The sequence below is a fragment of the Corvus moneduloides genome, chromosome 9 (genome assembly GCF_009650955.1).
Source record: "Corvus moneduloides isolate bCorMon1 chromosome 9, bCorMon1.pri, whole genome shotgun sequence".
NCBI classification, from domain to species: Eukaryota; Metazoa; Chordata; class Aves; order Passeriformes; family Corvidae; genus Corvus; species Corvus moneduloides.
The window spans coordinates 15,510,114-15,529,860 of NC_045484.1; the positions used below are offsets into that span (position 1 = coordinate 15,510,114).

A 19,747-nucleotide genomic window follows, 5' to 3' on the forward strand; every position below is an offset into this window, starting at 1 on the left:
GTGACACACAGCATTATCTTATGTTATCAACTATACAAGAACACTGGTCACAAGTCATCAAAACTGACATCCTTGTAACTGAAATAAAAGAATGTAAGATTTCACATACACCGACACTCCAAAACCTCATTTGTTTTATACAGAGAAAGAAATTACCATTGTAGTTCCCTTAGCCAGGCTGCTCAAATGCATATCCTAAAAAACACAAGATCCCAAATACCAGACAGCTGCCTGTTTAAGGAAGACAGCACAGCCATCCAGAGGGACTGCCATGAACTTCAACAAGGCCAAGCGTGAAGTCCTGCGTGTGAGTTGGGGCAATCCCAAGCACTAACACAGGCAGAGAGAATGGGTTGAGAGCAGCCCTGAGGGGAACGACCTGGGGGTCCTTGCAATGTACACTCACAGCCCAGAAAGCCAACCCTACCCTGGGCTCCATCAAAAGCAGTGTGGCCAGTGGGTCAAGTGAGCTGCCTCTGCCCCTCTGCTCAGCACTCCTAAGACCCCACCTGGAGCACCCTCAGCACAGGATGGAAATGGACCTGCTGGGAAGAGTTCAGACATAAAGATCATCAGAGAGCTGGAGCATCTCTCCTATGAAGACAGGATGAGAGAGTTAGGAGATTTTCAGCCTGGAGAAGCAGAGGCTTTGGGGACACCTTAAAGCCCCTTCCAGTACCTAAAAGGGGTCTACAAGAAAGCTGGAGAGGGACTTTTTACAAGGGCATGTAGTGACAGGACAAGGGGGAATAACTTTAAACTCACAGCCAGCAAGTTTAAATTAGACATTAGGAAAAAACTGTTCACTTTGAGGGTGCTGAGGCACTGGAGCAGAGCAGCTGTGGACGCCCCATCCCTGCCAGTGTTCAAGGTCAGGCTGAATGGGGTTTGAGCAACCTGGTCCAGTGGAAGCTGTCCCTGCCCATGGCCAGGGAATCTTCAAGGTCCCTTCCAACCCAAACCATTCTGATTCTGAAGCATACTCCTTTCCTGTGCTGTCTTACATAACACTGTAACTTTGATTTTGCACATAATAAGTAAGCATATTTTACACACAAATTTTATACATTCAATGAATATTGTTTCAGTACTGATGATTTACATGGAAATGAAATATCATTGACAATAAAGAAAAGCCACTGCCCTTACCTTCTCAACATCAGCCTTTGTCGCATTAGTGTCATTGTCCAGTCGTTCATAGCTTTGCTGTGCCTTCTCTGCCTCTCTGCATTCTCTCTCAAATTTCTTTTTGCTCTACAAAAGGCACAAACTTACTGCTTCAACAGCCACTATTTCCATTTGGTTATGTATGTTAACTCTGAATTCTAAATATCAAAGCTTCCGTTTAGGAATCTTAAATTCACTAAGTATCTTTAAATGAGCACATTGTTAGCACAGCAAGTAGGTCAACCAAATTATTTTGAAGGCAGTCTGAAGGATGTATCTACACTACAATTATCATCAGTATTCACATCAAGTGGCACAGCTGTAGGTAGCACAGACAACAGTATTCTATATACCTGATGTTCCATATATGCAGCTACTGTCAAGACAACTGCTGTAGGAAAAATTTTTGCAGCTCCAGAAGTTAACATCTCCAGAAAGAAAGTGCAACTGAGTCTCTGAGCTCCTGCTTCACAGCAAAGTCAGGCAGCTGAGGTTAGTGTGTCCCTTAAAGGCATCTAAATGCATTTAAAAGACTGACTTTGCACTCAGGTAAATGCAAGGCACACAAAGAAACTGTTTGTCTGAGGTGAACTCTGGGAATTCAAGATTATCTCGGTGAAGAGTGATAACATCTACAACTACCACATCTGCTTCTGTTCTGATCCTCTGATGATGAATTAAACTCTTTGACATAACAGTGAAGCAAGATCCTACCCATCTGGGATGACAACAATAAAACAGAAAATCACCTCTCCAGTATTGCTTCACAATAATCTGAATGAAAGATATAATGAATTTTTAAGACAGAAAACCAGAACATCAGAATGCATCTTGAACAGACTTGGTTGAATATCCTCCTATCTTTAAAAGCATTTCTTTCAAGAAAAAGAAGCTTATAATCTGTCCTAGAAATTATATCTTCCTGCATTTCTCTGTTAAATAGTAATTCTACCTCCTGAAAGTACAATAGCCTATAGTGGTATTCTTGAATATATCTTATGTAACAAGCCCTCAAGCTCAAGACAAATTCAGTGACTTAAGATTTCATCTTCATATAAATAAACTGTCATTTTTAGTAGCCCAAGGAGAAGCAACCGAAGTCTGTACCCATGTTAAAACCAGATTCCTTTATGCTGGATAAAAGCCAAGGCTTCACTCAAACATACACACAGAAGCTGTTTACAGGAGATTTTTTTTTAACCAGGGAACTGTAAATACACTGAACTGTATGTTGGATGTCACTAAGTTACTTGGACATTAAGTAATACAGCTAAATATTAAATCTAAGCAAGACAGATGAAAACAGTTCCATATACAGACTGTATATCTTATTTAAGTTCAACAGGAATAAAATCCAAACACAAACTCACATTATCCATCTGTTTCCAGCACATGTCCAGATACTGCTGAGCCTTTCGCCCTTCCTGAAGATGCTAAAAACACCACAAATAAGTTAAATTTGCCTGTATTTTTAGTATTATTACCATTCATCCATTCATTAGTCCCTGCTCTAGTTGACAGCCTATGATGTGCAGTATCTTCCACAAGCTACCTGTACTCTTTGGAAGATATTACTAAACACGTAAGAATAGTATCACAGATACTGGGGTACACTGGCAAGAAAAAGTTCACTAGTGAGCACTCTCTTCCTAAGATACTAATTTTTAGGTTTAATAACTGTATTATAGTATATAATATTATATATTATATTATAGAATAAATGTGTGTTATAAATGTATTACAAAACCTATGTATTGCCATGTTCATCAAAATGGGTAAACAAATACATCAGTTCGTTAAAAGACACACATTTTGATATCCTATTTTCAAATTTAAAAATACAAAAATTACCATTTTTCTCTCAGTTTTTAGATCATGAGAATATCTCATCAATTCTCCATACACTCTGTGTCCCATCTCTTCTGCGACTACTTCTCGTTGTCCTGCATAGTCATTCAACTCATTGAGGATGTTAAAAAAGGCAATACACGACGTAAACCTGACAGAAAGCACACACACACAAACAAACATACACAAAAAGTTAAACAGCTTTTTTAAATACACTTCTCTCAGTATAGTCTGTACTCCTGATTAGATAATAAAATCACAGACATTTTACGATAAACCTTATCTTAATGCTGAGTTAAGAGTAGAAACACAAGCTGGGAAAGCCTATGTTAAGCCTAGCACGTACTACATGTTGCAATGTCTCTTCAAATACATTTTATAAGAATATGGGGTTTGTGGATGGAAAAGAAAGAAGAAAAATACTACCTGGCAAGCCCTGTGGTATAGTGGTATCTCCTAAGCTGCCCAGTGAGAGGCCTGAGCTTGGGAACGGATACATACGTCCCTAGGCTCGGAGGCTGAGCTTGCTGCAGAGATGATGTACTTGGTAGTCTTGAGGGTGGAACATGCCAATCATCCCACTCCTATGCATCCCGATGGATGTTCTACACAACAAGTTTGCTATCAGCTCTGGAGACAGCTGCCTGTTTGCCTGCCCACCTCTTGGCTGGAAGTAAGGTGCCACTATGGCTGGCACTAAAAAGGGGGGAAGAGGAGGGGCAAAGGGTAGAAAGTGTGTGTGGAAGGGAAGAAAGGAAAAAAAAAAAAAACAGGCACCACATTAAAATATACATCTTTCTCTCTTTTAACTACGGAATACTGCCATTTCCATAGGCTTGGCTTTTGGGAATTTCAAATGCCACTCTAGCACTGGAAAGCCTATTCCCTGAGGTCCAGAATTTTTACATAGTTAAAAGAGTTAGAAGAAATCCTACTGTGAATTCTTAGGCACTCTGCACAGCATGTGCTCTGGCTGCAACCTGGAACTTGTCCACTTTTTTTATTTCCTAAGACTTACCCCTAAAAAAAAAAAAAAAAAGTATTGTGCTTTTTCAAATAATTTTTTTAAATGGCTATGGAGAAGGACAGCAAAACAAGCACATTTCTGATAAATAAAGTTGTTTAGCACAAATTGTTCCTCCACCATTAGACATTCACTTATTCTGTCTCCAGAGTCAAAGCAAGTCAGCATTTTAAGAGCTCTTCTTGCCCAAAACATGACAATTTCGTGTACACTCAGGTCTCAATATAGAGATGCACAGCTATATTTGTATTGTCATAAAAATGTACAGAAAAACTAAGCAGAAAACCAAAGCCTAAGGACACACACTTGCTTTTCTTTAACAAAAAATACCAGACTGTACACAGCAAGCTAAACTTCTGCTTTCAAATTTTCAGTTACCTAAAGATTAATTTGGAAGGGAGCAAGTACAATGTGCCACGTTTACTACATTAAAATACCAATAGGAGTAGATAAAGGTTTTATGCTTAAGAATTACAGCAGAACTATTAGAAGCCAAGCACAGTTCTTTCATTGTCATCACCAATTAAATACTTTATCTTAAAAAAAAAAAAAATCCATAAAAGGGCAGCATATACTGTTAGTTCTCACTTTTTACACATAGAACTTGAAATGGACATTTTTACCTGGGCTCCTCATCTTTTGGTGAACGTTTAGGACAGTACTTCTTAACCAGATTTCTATTAAGGAAGAATAAAAAAAGATACTATTTTAGAGTCTCTTTTGAGAAGACGCACACAGACAACTGCATGAACAAATTATTTCTGTTTAATGTTCTATGAACAAATCTATTCCCTCTGTCAATTTATAAGGGTCCTTTAGATAACACAAGGCAGGAATCTATGGTATTATCAAAGTTTTAAGTCACTTTGACCTAGAAAAATTTGTAACTATTTTAAAACTTCTATTGCAGTGACTAGATATAAAATGAAGAGTTCTTTATTTAACATCGTTTTCACGCATGCAGAAGGCAGCAGCAGACGAGGACAAGGCCAATGTATGATCACTGTGTAACACACGGACAGTGCACACTGTGTGCTGTGCCATAAGCACCAAACTCCATGCCTGAATTAAGCTTTGAGTGCGGATTCAGGTCAAAAATTTTAACCACAGTATTTCCAAATCTTCAATAAGGACATGTCCAGAACAAGAGAGGCAACGTCTCTTTTCAGAAAAAAATTTTACAATTTGTCCTACCACCAGCATTGCAAAAATATCAGGGTTTTAGAAACTAAGCAAATCTCTAGAAGACAATCCACAGGAGCAGCACTTAACAGAGTATCACAGCCCAATTTTTGAGAACATCGATATGAAATAATCTGCTTATCATAGAATGCAGGAAAAAAAGGAATGGAGAAGAGAAGATTCTAGGAGGGGAAAAAACCTGGCATCCATGTTTGTGTATTTCATCCCACTGTCTCTCTGTAACTTCAGTTGTTAAAATTGTGAACTACCTTACCATTAAAATAAGGGTGTTAATTCTGCTTTCATTTAAAATAACCTTGTACAGTTTCTCAAATCTATTTATCTGGAAGTCATCTCTATGGCACAAGAGACCACATAGTGAGATTATGTCCAGTCACAAAGTATACACCAAAATATGAGCAGCGAGCTGGTGTGCAAATAGTAAGCTTGGATCTTTTGTCTGTTTCCATACCCTCTGAGACTACAACCAAAAAAATGCAACCATGATAAGAAAGCCAGGTCCTTTTTGTATTAATATGCACTAAGAAACTGAATAAACACTGACTTTCAAAAAACTATCTACACATTTCATAGTAACCTCCTTACTGAAGGTCCAGCAAGAATCTCTTCTTGCTATCCCCAGAACCCACTGTCTGTTGTAACATTCTACTTGGTATGGATTAAATGCAGACATTTTGATAGGAAAATGCATAAACACAATTGAAAAATATAGTAATATTCACTAAGTAACTTCCCTGTGTTCCATTTTCCCTTACATTTCTGCTTTGCTCCTCACTGCTTATTAATGAATAGGAAATTCCTAAAATTCATCTTATTATTATTCAGAAGGTGAAATGCATAACACACATACAATGCTGTAGCTAAGCAACCATGCACGAGCCTTTTCAAGGGAAGATCTTCAGAGTTGTTAAAAATGAGAAAAAAAAAAGACTTACTAAAGCCATACAGTTCAAAATCGCAGAAGCGTCATAAATACAGATTATTTACTAGCATGCTGATTTCTGTTCTGGTTTCATCTTTAATGCAATTGTTTACTATTTCTAGCAAGACAAATATTATATAATCCCTTCTCCTAGTAACAGCCAGTTTCATTTGTCAATCCTATCTACCTTTGGATCAAAGGAACATACAGGTTTGAGACACTGTGATCAGGATTTAACAGCACAAGGTACAGTCATCAAAGACAAAAAATATGAAATGACAAGCAAATGCAGGTTTTAAAGATCAAAGAAAAAGACAGTGTTCATGTGAACGATTAAGCACAGATGGCTTTTCCAATAAGTGAATACCAATACCTAATCAAAACAGAGATATTAAATTTAAATCTTTGAAAAAGCACAGGTTAACAAGCAGCCAGTATGAGCATGGATTTGAAGAGTGAAGCATTATTTCAAAGTTGACACTTTTAAGGGGGCATAACATTCTCTGACATTTCAATCCTAATCCATGCCTAATTATCAGAATCCAGATATGGATCTGGACTAGTTTATAAGAAAACTGTACAAGTAATTGCTGACCATCAGAACAGAAACAAATCTACAAGATTAATTTCTTTGCTTCCTAAGAGAAGTGCAGCTGATGACACTTTAATCCTCTTTGGAAGTAAAATTTTGATGACTTCTATCACACTCTGTCTTACAGCCAGCCATTTGGAAGCAGATTTTATACAGGATTAACCACATCCAATTGTGCTGCTCCCATAATTTTATTAACCTCACTTCTTGGTATAAATTGGTCTCAGGTCAACACCAGCGAGACAGAAACCTGATTTTTAAGAGAAGTACCACCTCAGTCACCTAAGCAGATGTTTCAAAAAGCACTCCAGTTGATAAAAATTACTCATAGTCATGTACATAGAACATCTACACAAAATTTTACAGACGTGTAAGAACTGTGTTTATCAACTCAAAACTAAGTTTTCTTCAGTCAATTAATATAGCACATAAAGAACAGAAGCAGCAGCATCAACATAGTACAATTCCTATTAAGTTAGCACCTCAGGTACTGTGGTACCTGCTTATACTAAACCACTACAGCCTCTATATCATATTATAAATGAGCCTGGTAACAAACTTTTTTTGTTTTCATAAGTAGCTAAATCTGCAGTAAGTACTTAAAAGCATTTCCTATTGTCTTGGTTTGAGACACCTATTTACATGTAAAGTAATAGTTTCAATATAATTCTGATGTCTTCAGTGACTGCATACCAGTATTATGGACTGGGGGAAAACAGTAACAATTAACTGTATTTAGTAACATCTCATCTGAAAAAGTTTTAACTGGAGCAATCAATCTTAAAAAATTGTAACCTGGCCTTCAAGTTTACAAAGCTGAATATCCTTGGAACCATTAAGAAACCACATGTTTAAGATTATGGAAACATGACTATAAACAAAACCTGCCACAACTGTATTTGAATAGTAATGAGAAGTGTAAAATCTCAGCTCCAATCAAAGGAAGAGAATTTTGAGAAATCACATGTGGTGATAATGTGTGTTCCCAACTTTACATTTGAACTTACACCCATTTTCAAAAATGTTTCCAAAATTGTGCATCTAAAAATGTGGAAACTGTGTCTCAGTTTGACTAGACATATGCATACATTAATACTGTATTTATAAAAATAACACTTATACACAACAGTATGCAGAAGGAACATGAAAAATAGAATTGACCAGAGTAGCCAGACATCTCCAGAGATCACAATGCAAAATTTAAAGAGCAACAAACAGCTCATGAACAATCATAGCTATTTGCTTTAAACCAACAATAGAGAAGCTGATCATATTCAGAAGTTTTATTCTGCCTGGCAGTTTCACTTCCAGCTGCAGGTATAACTTGTATTACTGCCTAACATCACAGGAAGTGGAACTCCTCTGTCTGCTCAAGTGTCATCATGCTTCAGACAGGACAAAAAGGGAGTGAACCTCCAGAAGAATTATTTTGTGTGTAATGATGTGGAAGTAAACCAGACTTTCACTCTGCTGCTTTTAAGAAACAATTCTGATAATCAGCAGCATCTGAGAATTCAATTTAAAAAGTCAGTCAAGAGCCCAGTAGTTTGGCACATATGAAATCTAATTTTTTCCAGTTACAAAATATAAACAAATTCAACAGTCATATCATTAAAATTGAATGTGTTAATGTACAATGTACCCTGCGGTATCTTTGTCCTGATTCGCATCCTTGTAACCCAGTAACAGCCTGTAATAACCTTTGCAAACCTTCGGGTAACACATTAGTTGAGACCTATGCTACATAAAACTTTAGATTTTCCTTTAAGTTACCTCAAACAAAACCAATTTAAACTTCCTTTTTTTGTTCCAGAACACATTATGTTGCAGGCAAAGACAAGACAAGCTAGGGTGGTTTTTTCCTCCACAGACAATTGAGGATTCTTCAATTTTTCTTATAATTTTTTCAGTATCAAAGAATAGCAAGGAATGACTTGTAACCTAAAACCAGTATTTGAAAAAGTTATCACTTCTGGAATTACTTGGCAATCATGAGCTGCAACACCTGCATATAGTAAGAATATAGTGAGTTTGCTCAAACGGCTTCTCATATGCTGCACATGCATCACTTGCCATCTCCTAGAAGACTTGGAAGGGCTGTTGCACCTGGGAAAGGCTCATCACCAAGTTGTGACAGTATAAAGACAAATAGTTTTCAAAATGCAAGGGTATACGCAAAGGGAATGTGAATTTCTGCCAGGAGGTGGACTCTAATTTGTGAAAGCTTATGAAAAATTCACTCAAGTTTTCATCCTTGGATTTAAGTTATGAGAATAAGATCCATCAATGATCTCAACAGAATATTCATGGTCCACACTGAAACCAAAACAGAAAAAAATACCACCATACATCACTTAGCTTTATCTCCTGGCTAAACTTGGCTTTTCTTGGTCTCCCATCCAAGTACTAAGAGAGCCACAGATCTACCAAGAGGTGACTGCCTGCTCTACTGTTTATACTCTACTAACCAAGAGCATAATTCATCTCAGTTATAAAGTTCATTATGAAAAGATTCTCAAAACTGTTTTTCAAATTGTTTTCCATTACAAAAGGAAGAAACAGTGATATACTAGAAATTTCCATTAGGGATATTAATATCTATCTCACAGGCCATATGCAGCCAATGTTAAAATTCACCAGAACCACAGTCCATCCCACAAGATCTTCTCTCTCAGAAGTTCCCAGGAGCAAGATGCAGGATGGCTAACTCTTCTGAAGGTGACAATTTTGCTTGATCTCAATCCCCCCTGGGCCTCATAACTATTTTACATAATTAAAAACAGTGAGTGTCCTCAGGAGGAATGAGGGCTGAAATCAAGTTGTCATCATGAGACAGTTCACTACTAAACAGTCAAGTCTCCTCCAAAGAATACACATGCAAGAATATCAAAGAGTAGCTTCACAAATTGTCTACTGGCAGAAAATCAGTCACCCTCTGAAGTATGTGCTGTCCAGACCCTCACTGGAAGCAGGCAGGAAGTGCATGCATGCACTGTATAGCATGTGTGCAGCAAGACCTGTTCTTCCCAGAACTGTCATACTTACTGCACAAGGAGTCACTCCAGTCATCTGACAGAAGGGGTGCTCGACAAAACTCTTTCATTTTTGAAAGACACTTCAAGAAAAATCAATAGTTTTACCCAGAGTAAAATGCTGAACAGAGAAAATTTCCTATTTTTAGTCAAATCCTGAAGTAATAATGTGGTGTCTCATCTTGCTAGCCGTGGAAGGAACCGTTAAATACAATTAAGCAAAATGACATTTGCTAATACTATTTAAGGAAAATATCTTGATAGATCTGTGGAAATAAAACATATTTCTATTTTTAAACAGACAACTGAAAACAAATCGAAACAAGGCTGCAAACTGTGCTGCGCATGCTTCCAACTTTCCCTTACCTCCTTAGATTCTTCTATACCAGCTTTGTAAAAGTGGTATTTATTTTCTTCCTTTTAAGAAAAAAATTCCTTCAGTAAAGCAATGGGTTATTACGTTAGGTGAATATATACAACTGGATGAAAAGAAACTGATAAAGAAATCAAAAAGGAAATGAGCAGCCCAGATAGAGAACATCCATATCCTCAGCTGTGAACCCTATTACTGTGTTAATGAAGAAGGATTTCTCAGCTCTCTATCTGGTAACAATCTGTTTTGCAAATGATGAGATGATGGAAGAAACCACAGGAGAGAAGTTGTTATCAGTTTCAGTCTTGACAAGGGTAGGCAGCAGCTTCAGCTGAATCCCCAAAGGAATTCAAAACAGTGAAGATGATGGTGAAGGCAAAGCTGGCAGTGAATGCCAAGTTCACAGGAGAATCTCACTTTAAATTTTATTCTTCACGCACTGAGTGCACCTTTTGGTAAAAATCAACCTATTTTATTCTGAAGAAATAACTTTATTCTGAAGCAGTCATTTCATGGCTGCTACTCTCCTTGTATGATCCCTGAAGGGAAATTCCTATCGGACCTAAAAGATGTTTCACTTGGCAGCTACAGAACGGAGGTAAGACAAAGGGTGGCTGGGTTACAGTCTCATCCAAAGGGACAAGACCTGCTATGGAAAGGGTGTGCTATAAGGACAGGAAGGTCTTGTTGTTTGCTCAAGTTCTCCTCAATTACTTCACTCAGATTGCTTAACACAATGTATTGTAGCTCTTGCCAATTCAACATGAGAAATTAATTAGTAGCAGAGGCGCACACACACACAAGTGTAGATACAGATAATGCACTTTACAGCAAACATGCTGATAGTCAGTGCAAAAAATCACTACAGTTTTCCTTATTTTGAATCTTTAATTTTAAGTCTTAAATCTTTTTAGTTCAAAGATCTGAAGGGTGGGTGGGAAAGAAGAGTGGGAGAGAAGGCAAAAACACCCAAAGATAATTTTCTGGTTTAGACTGGTCTGTCGTGAAAACAGCTAGTGATGTAATTCACTGTGTAAATGAAAAACAGTCATTAATCACTACATTTCATACTTGCCCATCATCTGATACAGTGATTTTAAGTAACTGCTAAGATCCTTTTGCAAAGAAAAAAAAAATCTTACCTCAGTTGTTTTGCATAGTTTTGCTCAATTTCTATCCTTTCTTTTACAAATTTTGCGTATTTCTCCAAGAAGTCAATGCCCCACTGTGTATGCTTGTCCAAGTTATCAAACTGATCCTTTAAAAACAAAAGGAAACAAAATTACCCAGAATTAGTTAAGAATTGCAACAGCACCAGATTTACACACAATTTATTTGTAGGTTGTGCTCGGAGGGAATGCTTGCTACTTGGATAGAAGTCATTCAAGTTATAAATCAGTCAAATGTGTATATACGTCTCAGCCATATACCTGAACAGTAGGTTTCATGTGCAGGAACAGATCTACCTCTTTTTGTAAAAACAGCTCTAAATACTTGCATGTTAAGCTGTAAGCAGTCTTTCATCACTTTCACAATGCAAATCTTTCTTTCCTCTCCAAATCCTTTATTTCAAAAGTGAGTCTTTTCCACCCAGATAACAGACATAACCAAAGATCACTATTGGATAAATAAGAGACTGCTCACAGAAGAGATGTCTGGCAGTTTTGAAATGCAAGAAATTATCATTTCAGTGGATACAAAAAATTACTTTCACTCTTAGGATTGCCCACTAAAAGAAAAATAGTATAAATTTTAGCTGCATGATTAAACTGGGTGTAGCCTGCATATCAAAAACATTTATTAAATCAAAACTATATACACAGTTCATGATCAGCTCTAACAGGAGATTGCAAAAAAAGCAAACCTGACCTAAGTAATTAAGAAAGTTATAGCAAAGTAAAGGCACAAAACAAAAAGGAGAAGCAGTCAAAAATAAGCTGTGTTTCCCCAAAAAAACTTGGGGAATCTTTAATACATTAAACCATCTTCAAAATCAATCTTTCACTGCACTCTGTACTGATCAACAGGTGGAAGACATGCTAATCAGGACTTTTCAACAAGCTGAAAATTCAAAAAACAAGCAGAAATGTGGGGGTTAAGAATTAGGCAGGAGAAAACAAAGGTACAAAATACAGCCTAAAAAACATTTTTAGTCAAACACATACTTGCATTTCATGCAACAATAATCTACCACAGTGGAAAAATCAAGGATTCTCAGGTTACAATAGCATTTAAAATATTTTTTTCTTAGCAGTTACATAGTAACCCAAAAAGACAAGTAAACGAAACATCCAAGTTTGTGTCCTGTAGAGGCTGTATCCAAATACACTTCACAGTAAACTTAAAAAATAAAAAGCAGAAAAAAGAAAAAAAGCTAAGGAAGCAATTAAGCTCAAAGTTTAATTAAGTTACACAAAAAAAAAAACCACCCTGTGAAGGCTATTTATCAGAGGCTATCTCTTGCAGATTCAGTACCCTGCCTGAACCTAATGAATGATGTAGACTTCTAGCATTAGCAATTTAAGTTCAATTTCAACGTGCAGTAGGATGATCTACAGTTAAATCAAAAAATGCCATAAAATGTTGCAAGGCCTAAGACTCAAGGAAAGCACGTTCACTTAGAGATACCAGGTCAAGACAACTATATACAACCAACAAAAATAAAAATAACATACAAGATTAAGGTTGCTGTCAAATCTTGCCTTGCAGGTCCCAGTATCCTACACCATGGACTAACAACCACAGCCATTAGTGCCTTGAACACTTCAGTCCAACGGCATGCAAGTACTGCCAACCAAAAGCATCCATCCTGTTCCACCACCAGCCTCTGCACCACTCTCTCCACCAAAATCACAACCACTTTCCCCGATTGTTTCACCAGAGAACCACATAAACAGCCAAGAGATGGGAGAGGGACTGAAGACAAGACTTCAATGTCTTTGGGAAAACATGGCCTGTATCTCAGATTATTCTGATATGTGCACTTTATACCAACTGGACATTTCCACTCAAAATATCTTTTGTCAAATAAAGTGACATTTCTGCTACTGTTTTTAGAGAAACTCCACATGCATTGTTTGAGTGTGGGAACAGGGAGACAGTTACCAGACTGTAGCATCAAACCACATTTGCAAATATGCATAAAAATACATCAATCTCAAGAAGTCTTTCTTTTTTATACTCCACTCATTTGTGTAATTACTCTCACAAAATTAACCTAGCATCCAAAAGTAGTTTCTAAAATGTGCTTTTGGTATGCAGTCAATACCTAATACCATTAAGACAAACTGACTTCCTTCAGCACACAGCAGAACAAAGCCTTTGCTGTCCTACTTAGGCTCTTTAGACCACAAAGTTCTCATTTGCTGCTAAGGTTTCATTAGCATTAGGGAACACCACACTACTTATGTTTCCAAACATGCAAGCAGAGACAGTGGCTCTCCAAATATTTTGCTGAAACAAAAAAGGATTCCACTGATCAAACTTCATTCAAGATCTGCTATTAATATGAAAACGACATTTGACAAGCTATCACACTTTATTACAAGCATTTCATCATTGACCACATGACAAAAACTCGTTTTTCCCCCCTCAATTCCTCTTTTTCATCTGATTCTAGAAACAGTATGTTCTGTGCAAAGACAGCTTTGTTGGATTACCCCACAGCTTCGCAAGTTTTCAAATTCTCTATAAACAATAAACTAGTGAATGAAAGACTACAGTCACAAGAATCACCTTATACTGCTCTGTAAAGCCACTGAGACAAATGAGAAAAGATCAAGGCAACATCAACAAATAAGCAAAAAGGACTGGCCTTTTCAGACAGGCTTCTAGACAGGAGTCACAAATTTACTCATGGTCCTTTCAACCTCTCTCCAGAAGCACGTGTTTGAACTCTGGGCCTCGATTAAGCAAAAAACTTCCTTTTCATACCAGAACATAAACAGCAAATCTTCCAGACTGCTATGAAGGAAATCAAACTAATGCACTGAGACACAAGTGACACCTTCAAAGGAAAAAAAATGGTCAAAAATCAGGCGATGCTGTACAGACAAGAAAACAGACCAAATAGTTCCAATAAAATTTCAGTCTGTAATTTCAAAATAAATATATCAGTGTATTAATTTGGCTAGCTCCTTTATAAGAAATATGAAAACTGCATTAACTAGAAAGCAGCAAAAGGCAATTAAAAAAAAAGATCACATCCTACAATATCTGGCTATCTACACCTTTATAATGAAGGATGTTCTCAACAATATTTCCTTTCAAATATATATTGCTGTTCGTCTAGTAACGGCCCACATCCCTTGCCAGCTGAGCAGCCAGTTTTTGTAAAAATCTTTATTAAAACTGCAGCTGAGTATTATTAAAGTGATTAAGGTCAGGTAATGGAAGTAGAAAGTAGAAACTGCCCACTCAAAAGTGGAATGTAGTCCAAAGCCTCTCCATTACAAACAAACAAATCTGACACTTGACAAGAAGTTTGTAGTAGGTCAATACAGACTATTCCAAAACAAATGTAACCTCCCTAAATTCTACTTCCAGATTATTTACTGGAACTACAGATCATGTTACAAATACTTCAGGTTTGCAGTTCTAAACTTACCATGTGTTTGCAGATAGCAGGAAGCTTTACAACAATAGCAGCTGAAGCATCAAAGCCAAGAGCCAGCCTGACTCAAACCAGCACCCAAGACAAAACAGACTCTCCCAGGTTAACTCAAGGTAAGTTCTCCTCTTCTTACAGAGACTTGTTTTTTCTCCCAACAAGCCTCAAGAACCAATAAAAAGAACAACATGGGAGATCTCTTCAGAGGGATGAGTATGAAGGGAATGCTACAGCATTAAATACTGAACGTTTAGTCTTCCTAAAGCTACCAGTCCAGACACTGGACGAGCATGGGAGTTTCAAATAAAAGGCATTAAACAAGACTGAGATTTTTAAAGGGTTAATGTTCCCAGCTTTCACCAACTTCAGAAAGCAACTCTACTTGCATTTAAAGCTAGGATTGTGGTATCGTTCTTAAAAAATCCTTCTGTTTCACTAATTTATGTCTTTACAATATGTAAACTAGCTAACTGCATTAACATCCAATTGCTCCCGAATTAGTCTCCCATTTCACTGACCTCCAGACAACACAGCTGAAAGTTTTAAGAATCACATTAAACATTGAAGTACATTGACTTACAAGTTTCAGAAACCTATCTCAATTAATTCCATCTGCAATATCTACTTAATAAAACATTTTATTTGAAATGAGAATACTTTGCATTAATTACTCTACCATCATTTTGTTCTCTATTGACTCAACTGCAGATCATTAGTTCCATACTTTCATCTGACCACAGTTTTAGTCTGCAGTTACCCAAGTGATCTTATTTGCACTTTTGAAGCACTGGCTCAAGATGAGATTTTTTCCCAATTCTTTGTTCTCCAGGCTGCAAAGCCAGTCTAAACTTCCAAGCCAGTGAGTGGAAGATTAAAAACTCAATCCCTTATTTTGCTCTCCAACTTCTTAAGCCTTATGCAGTCTGGTACAAGGAAATACATACTATGCCAGTGTTCAGAGCATGGAAAAACAGCAGTCAGGTCTTGTTCAGGGAAAAAAAAAAAATTTAAAACACTTGGCATCAAAAAAGCCCCAGTGCATTTGTGGATAGAAATGTTGTATTTTATTATCACTTTATGAAAAGCCATGACTTACTTAACCACACAACTACAAGTCCACAGTAAGCCAAATGAGAAAATGTGGGTGATTAGATAATACCAATCTTAGCAGTTCTTGTTTACTCAATTAAAGCCCATGAGGGTTTGTCAAATGAACCTGAATCATGGACAAATTTAAATGATAGGTTAAATTCCGCATAATGTCCTTTTTCCTGCATGAGCAGCACTACAGAAGAAAAGAAGACCCAACTCTATTCAAGAAGTTAAATATTTTAAGTGACTATTTAACATACTAAGATTTTATAAAACTCTTATGAAATAGCTGAATTATTTCTATGAAACATGCCACTTGGGTTTTATTTTTTTATTTTTAGATAACGATCAAGGCCTTCACATGATTAATTATTTTACTTGGAGATATTTCCAACCAGATTTCTTTATTTCAAAAAACAAAACAAACCAAAAAAATTCTTGCAGTGTTTGTACAAAGAACTACCTGATGCCCTACTTTAAAAATTATGGGAATCATAATCATCTATGAATATATTAATGAGAAGTCAGCAGTATAATATACTATACCTTTCCCTATTTGTCTTCAGGACAAGTTAATTATAAAATTGTATTTTAATTAGAGCATGTTACACTAATTTACTTCCAACAACACATTTCAGTTTCTCTTCGTGGATACCTCTTCACTGTCTAACTGGTTTTGGTTTCTACTTTTGTCTCTATCTTTATGCATTCCTGCTTCCTTTTCTATCTTAGGATAATAGCTCTTTTATTTTACTGTCTGAACTGATTATCACTTCTCTGTACTCCTGCCTGTTTGTTCTCATAATTATCAATTTGGTCTGGTCTTTCTTTTTTCCTTGCAACTGCAATATGCTTCTTCCTAACAGGCAGACAAAAGCTGCTTCCAGCTAAACAGTACTTTATCTTTTCAAAACACCCTGTTAGTTTCACATCTAAAAACTAACAAAGAGCTGTTTCTATATCAAGAACAAAAAAGAAAGTGTTTTTCTTTTCTGCTTTCTACAAGTTCTGGATTGTAGCTCCAAACTAATCTGCAAATTATACCTCATCCCCCTCTGAAAACAATCTAGGTACTACAGTTAAGAGAGAGGAAAAAATGTGGCTGTGAGCAAACTTAAAGGCTAGGCATTTTATAGGCTAGAAGATTGATATCAATTAGAAGGTTCAGGGCAGCAACATCAAAAGCCATAGCAACACTGGAAATAAAGCAGAGGCACTCAGATTAAGATGAGGAAAAAAAATGTGACAGGTTCATATACATAAAATAAACAGTACTTTACATTTCAATTTCATATTAAAATAGAAGTTCACTATAGATTGTACAAGGATACGTACAGGATACTATGAAGAAAATCTAGTAGTCTTTTTGAGACATGAATAGAAAAATAATTCCTAAAAAACTTCTGAAAACAGTTTGTAGGTTGACCTTCAGGACATGGAGCTAACTTTGCTTGCAAAAATTAAGACACTGGTATTAACAGTACACTATGTTGTAGCTTGAAAATATTTAATTGCAAAACTCTGCTAGAAATGCACACTGTTAAATATGCAAAAGGAAAACAACAGGAATTAAAAAATCACTTTTAGCTGGACAAAAGACTATTAATTCTTTATTCCTCAGAGCAATGTAAATTCATAGTATCAATGCAGTATGAAAAATCCATTTGCCTGTTAAGCTTTAGCACATATACTTGAAAAGCAGTATCACTGTCAACTTTAATTTTAAAAAGTCAATTTCTAATATTAGAGAACCATTTGCATGATAAAGTGAGCAAAAAACTCCCAAAAAGTACTGAACCACTGAAGATCCAGCCATGCTGTAAGATAATGTATACAGCAAGTCAGGTTTCTAAAGCAAAGCTAAAAATGGGGAGCCACAATTGAGGAAGAGAAAGACAAAGACTGTTTTTCTCCATAAACATGTCCCCAGACCAGCAGCAAAGGAACTGCTTTGGAAACTCTAGATGAAAGTCAGGTCTGGCAAGAGGGGATGTCTTGTTTGAGATTTAACAACTTCACAGGTGTGACATATTTATTTTCCAGGAAAGGGCAGGAATCTACCACAGAATATGAGTGGAAACATTTGTGACTGCTTTTGAAATGAGGAGCCATAATTACAAAAGAATCAAGTTCTGCTTCTGGAGATTTGCAGATCAGCTGAATTAAATCAGAGATTACAGTTGTGCACTCCAGTTCACCCATGCCACTGAATGGATCAGTTGGACTAATCATTAGATTTTAACAGCAATAGTTTCCTACCAGCAGAGCAAACTGACTGAAAAAGTTCCCAACTGGGACACTGAACATCAGTGTTAAGACGAGAGGAAAGGAACACACTGCCACAGAGGGTATCTCAACAACCACTCCTATCCGCCCTGTTAATGAATCATCTCCAGAATTCTTCAGTTAATACACAGTCACATTCAGAAGAACTAGAACAGCATATTTACCTCACTGCATCATGATGGAAACTTAAGTAAAGAAAACTTCACTTCTATGCAGTACCTACAGGTCTGCTCTCTTCTTCACTCAGGTGACCCCGCTCTGTAGTCCCACAGCGGGCTCACAGCCTGCCACAGACTGCAGCGAGGGCTATTCCTAAACACACCACTTCTTCCTCCTCAGGAAGTTCTACCAACACAGTGTGCAGTAGCCAGAACACAGTTCCAGGCATCCTTCCTCACTGGTACTCATCACAGCCTCTTCACATTGAGCTTGTCAAAGAACAGGCTCTTCACTGTGGGTGGGTATCAGCTCTAGCATCTTTACCAACAAAGTTAGGAAGGAGGTAAGTACTGTGTCCCAAGCAAACAGAATGGACTCCCTTACCACCACCACTTGAGAAAAATACAAACACACACACACTCACATGAAGTAAGTCTCACTAGAACACAAGCATACATAAAATACAGACCAGGAAATCCTACTTTGTAAACCAGATCAGAACCCTCTTTAGCTTTCAATCATCCCCTTAATTTAATTCAAATTTTAATTGGGAAGAATTTTTTTTTAAAGAAACTTAGCCAGATTTTTTTCACATGTTCTTAATAGAGATTGTTAGAATACCTGAGTCTTACCTGCATTTGAACCAAAGGTTAATTCTGAAACACATAACTCTTCACTCAGTTCTATTTTAAGCTTAATTCCCACTTTAACACACAACAGACCATTTTCAAACATCTCTATCCAATACAATAGCAGATCACAAACCATGTCTTTTTGAGCCTTGCTGGATTAAAATAGTTGCCATCTTAGCACAGGGGCATTATTACACTCGCCTTGTATATATACAAAGGACATAATTATGCTCATTCCCCTAATGGACAAGAAACCTTATTTTCACCATAGCCAAGCCAGAAAACAGGCACTTCCTGAGTCTTCTGGGAACGGCTGAAGGTTGTTAATAAACAGACTGAAGCATAAGTACATTTTAGCCCTAGTTATGTCACTTAAAAAACGGGACAGGAAGACTCTGTTTAACCCTAAATGAAGTAAGTGCGATATGATGCATCACAGTAAAAAATGCTACTACTGTTTGTACAATATTTAGAGATGCTGTTGCTCATTATAAGAAATATCTGGACAAAATCACATCTTTCCAGCAACACTAGAATAACAGATTATAAAGAAGTGAAGCTATATATCAATGAAGCAGCAGAATACTCAGTTTGCTGTATGACCAACACCCATGTGAGGCCTCAAGTGAAGCAGAAGTTCTGTGCAAAACCAGCACATTTACTGCATGATTAATGGCAGCCTACAGAAAATTTGCAAGAACAAAGTATCTGGCTTGGAAAACACTGATGGAAAATTTATTTTGAAAAATTGTGTAAAGAATCATTTAGTTTTTCAGTTACAAAACATTATTACATGACTTGACACTCT

The 19,747-nt window shown here is 36.9% G+C and overlaps 1 protein-coding gene across 3 annotated transcripts in view; it reads right to left on the reverse strand.

Annotated features, from left to right (window-relative positions):
• FNBP1L (formin binding protein 1 like) overlaps positions 1-19,747 on the reverse strand; it is a 57,914-nt gene that overhangs the window by 17,228 nt on the left and 20,939 nt on the right. For all 3 annotated transcript variants that reach the window (XM_032117783.1, XM_032117782.1, XM_032117781.1), the window contains exons 2-6: positions 11,304-11,419; positions 4,663-4,716; positions 3,019-3,166; positions 2,538-2,600; positions 1,150-1,254 (exon numbers count right to left, since the gene is read on the reverse strand). In XM_032117783.1, coding sequence (XP_031973674.1) covers positions 1,150-1,254; positions 2,538-2,600; positions 3,019-3,166; positions 4,663-4,716; positions 11,304-11,419 — 486 coding nt within the window. The remainder of the gene's footprint in view (positions 1-1,149; positions 1,255-2,537; positions 2,601-3,018; positions 3,167-4,662; positions 4,717-11,303; positions 11,420-19,747) is intronic.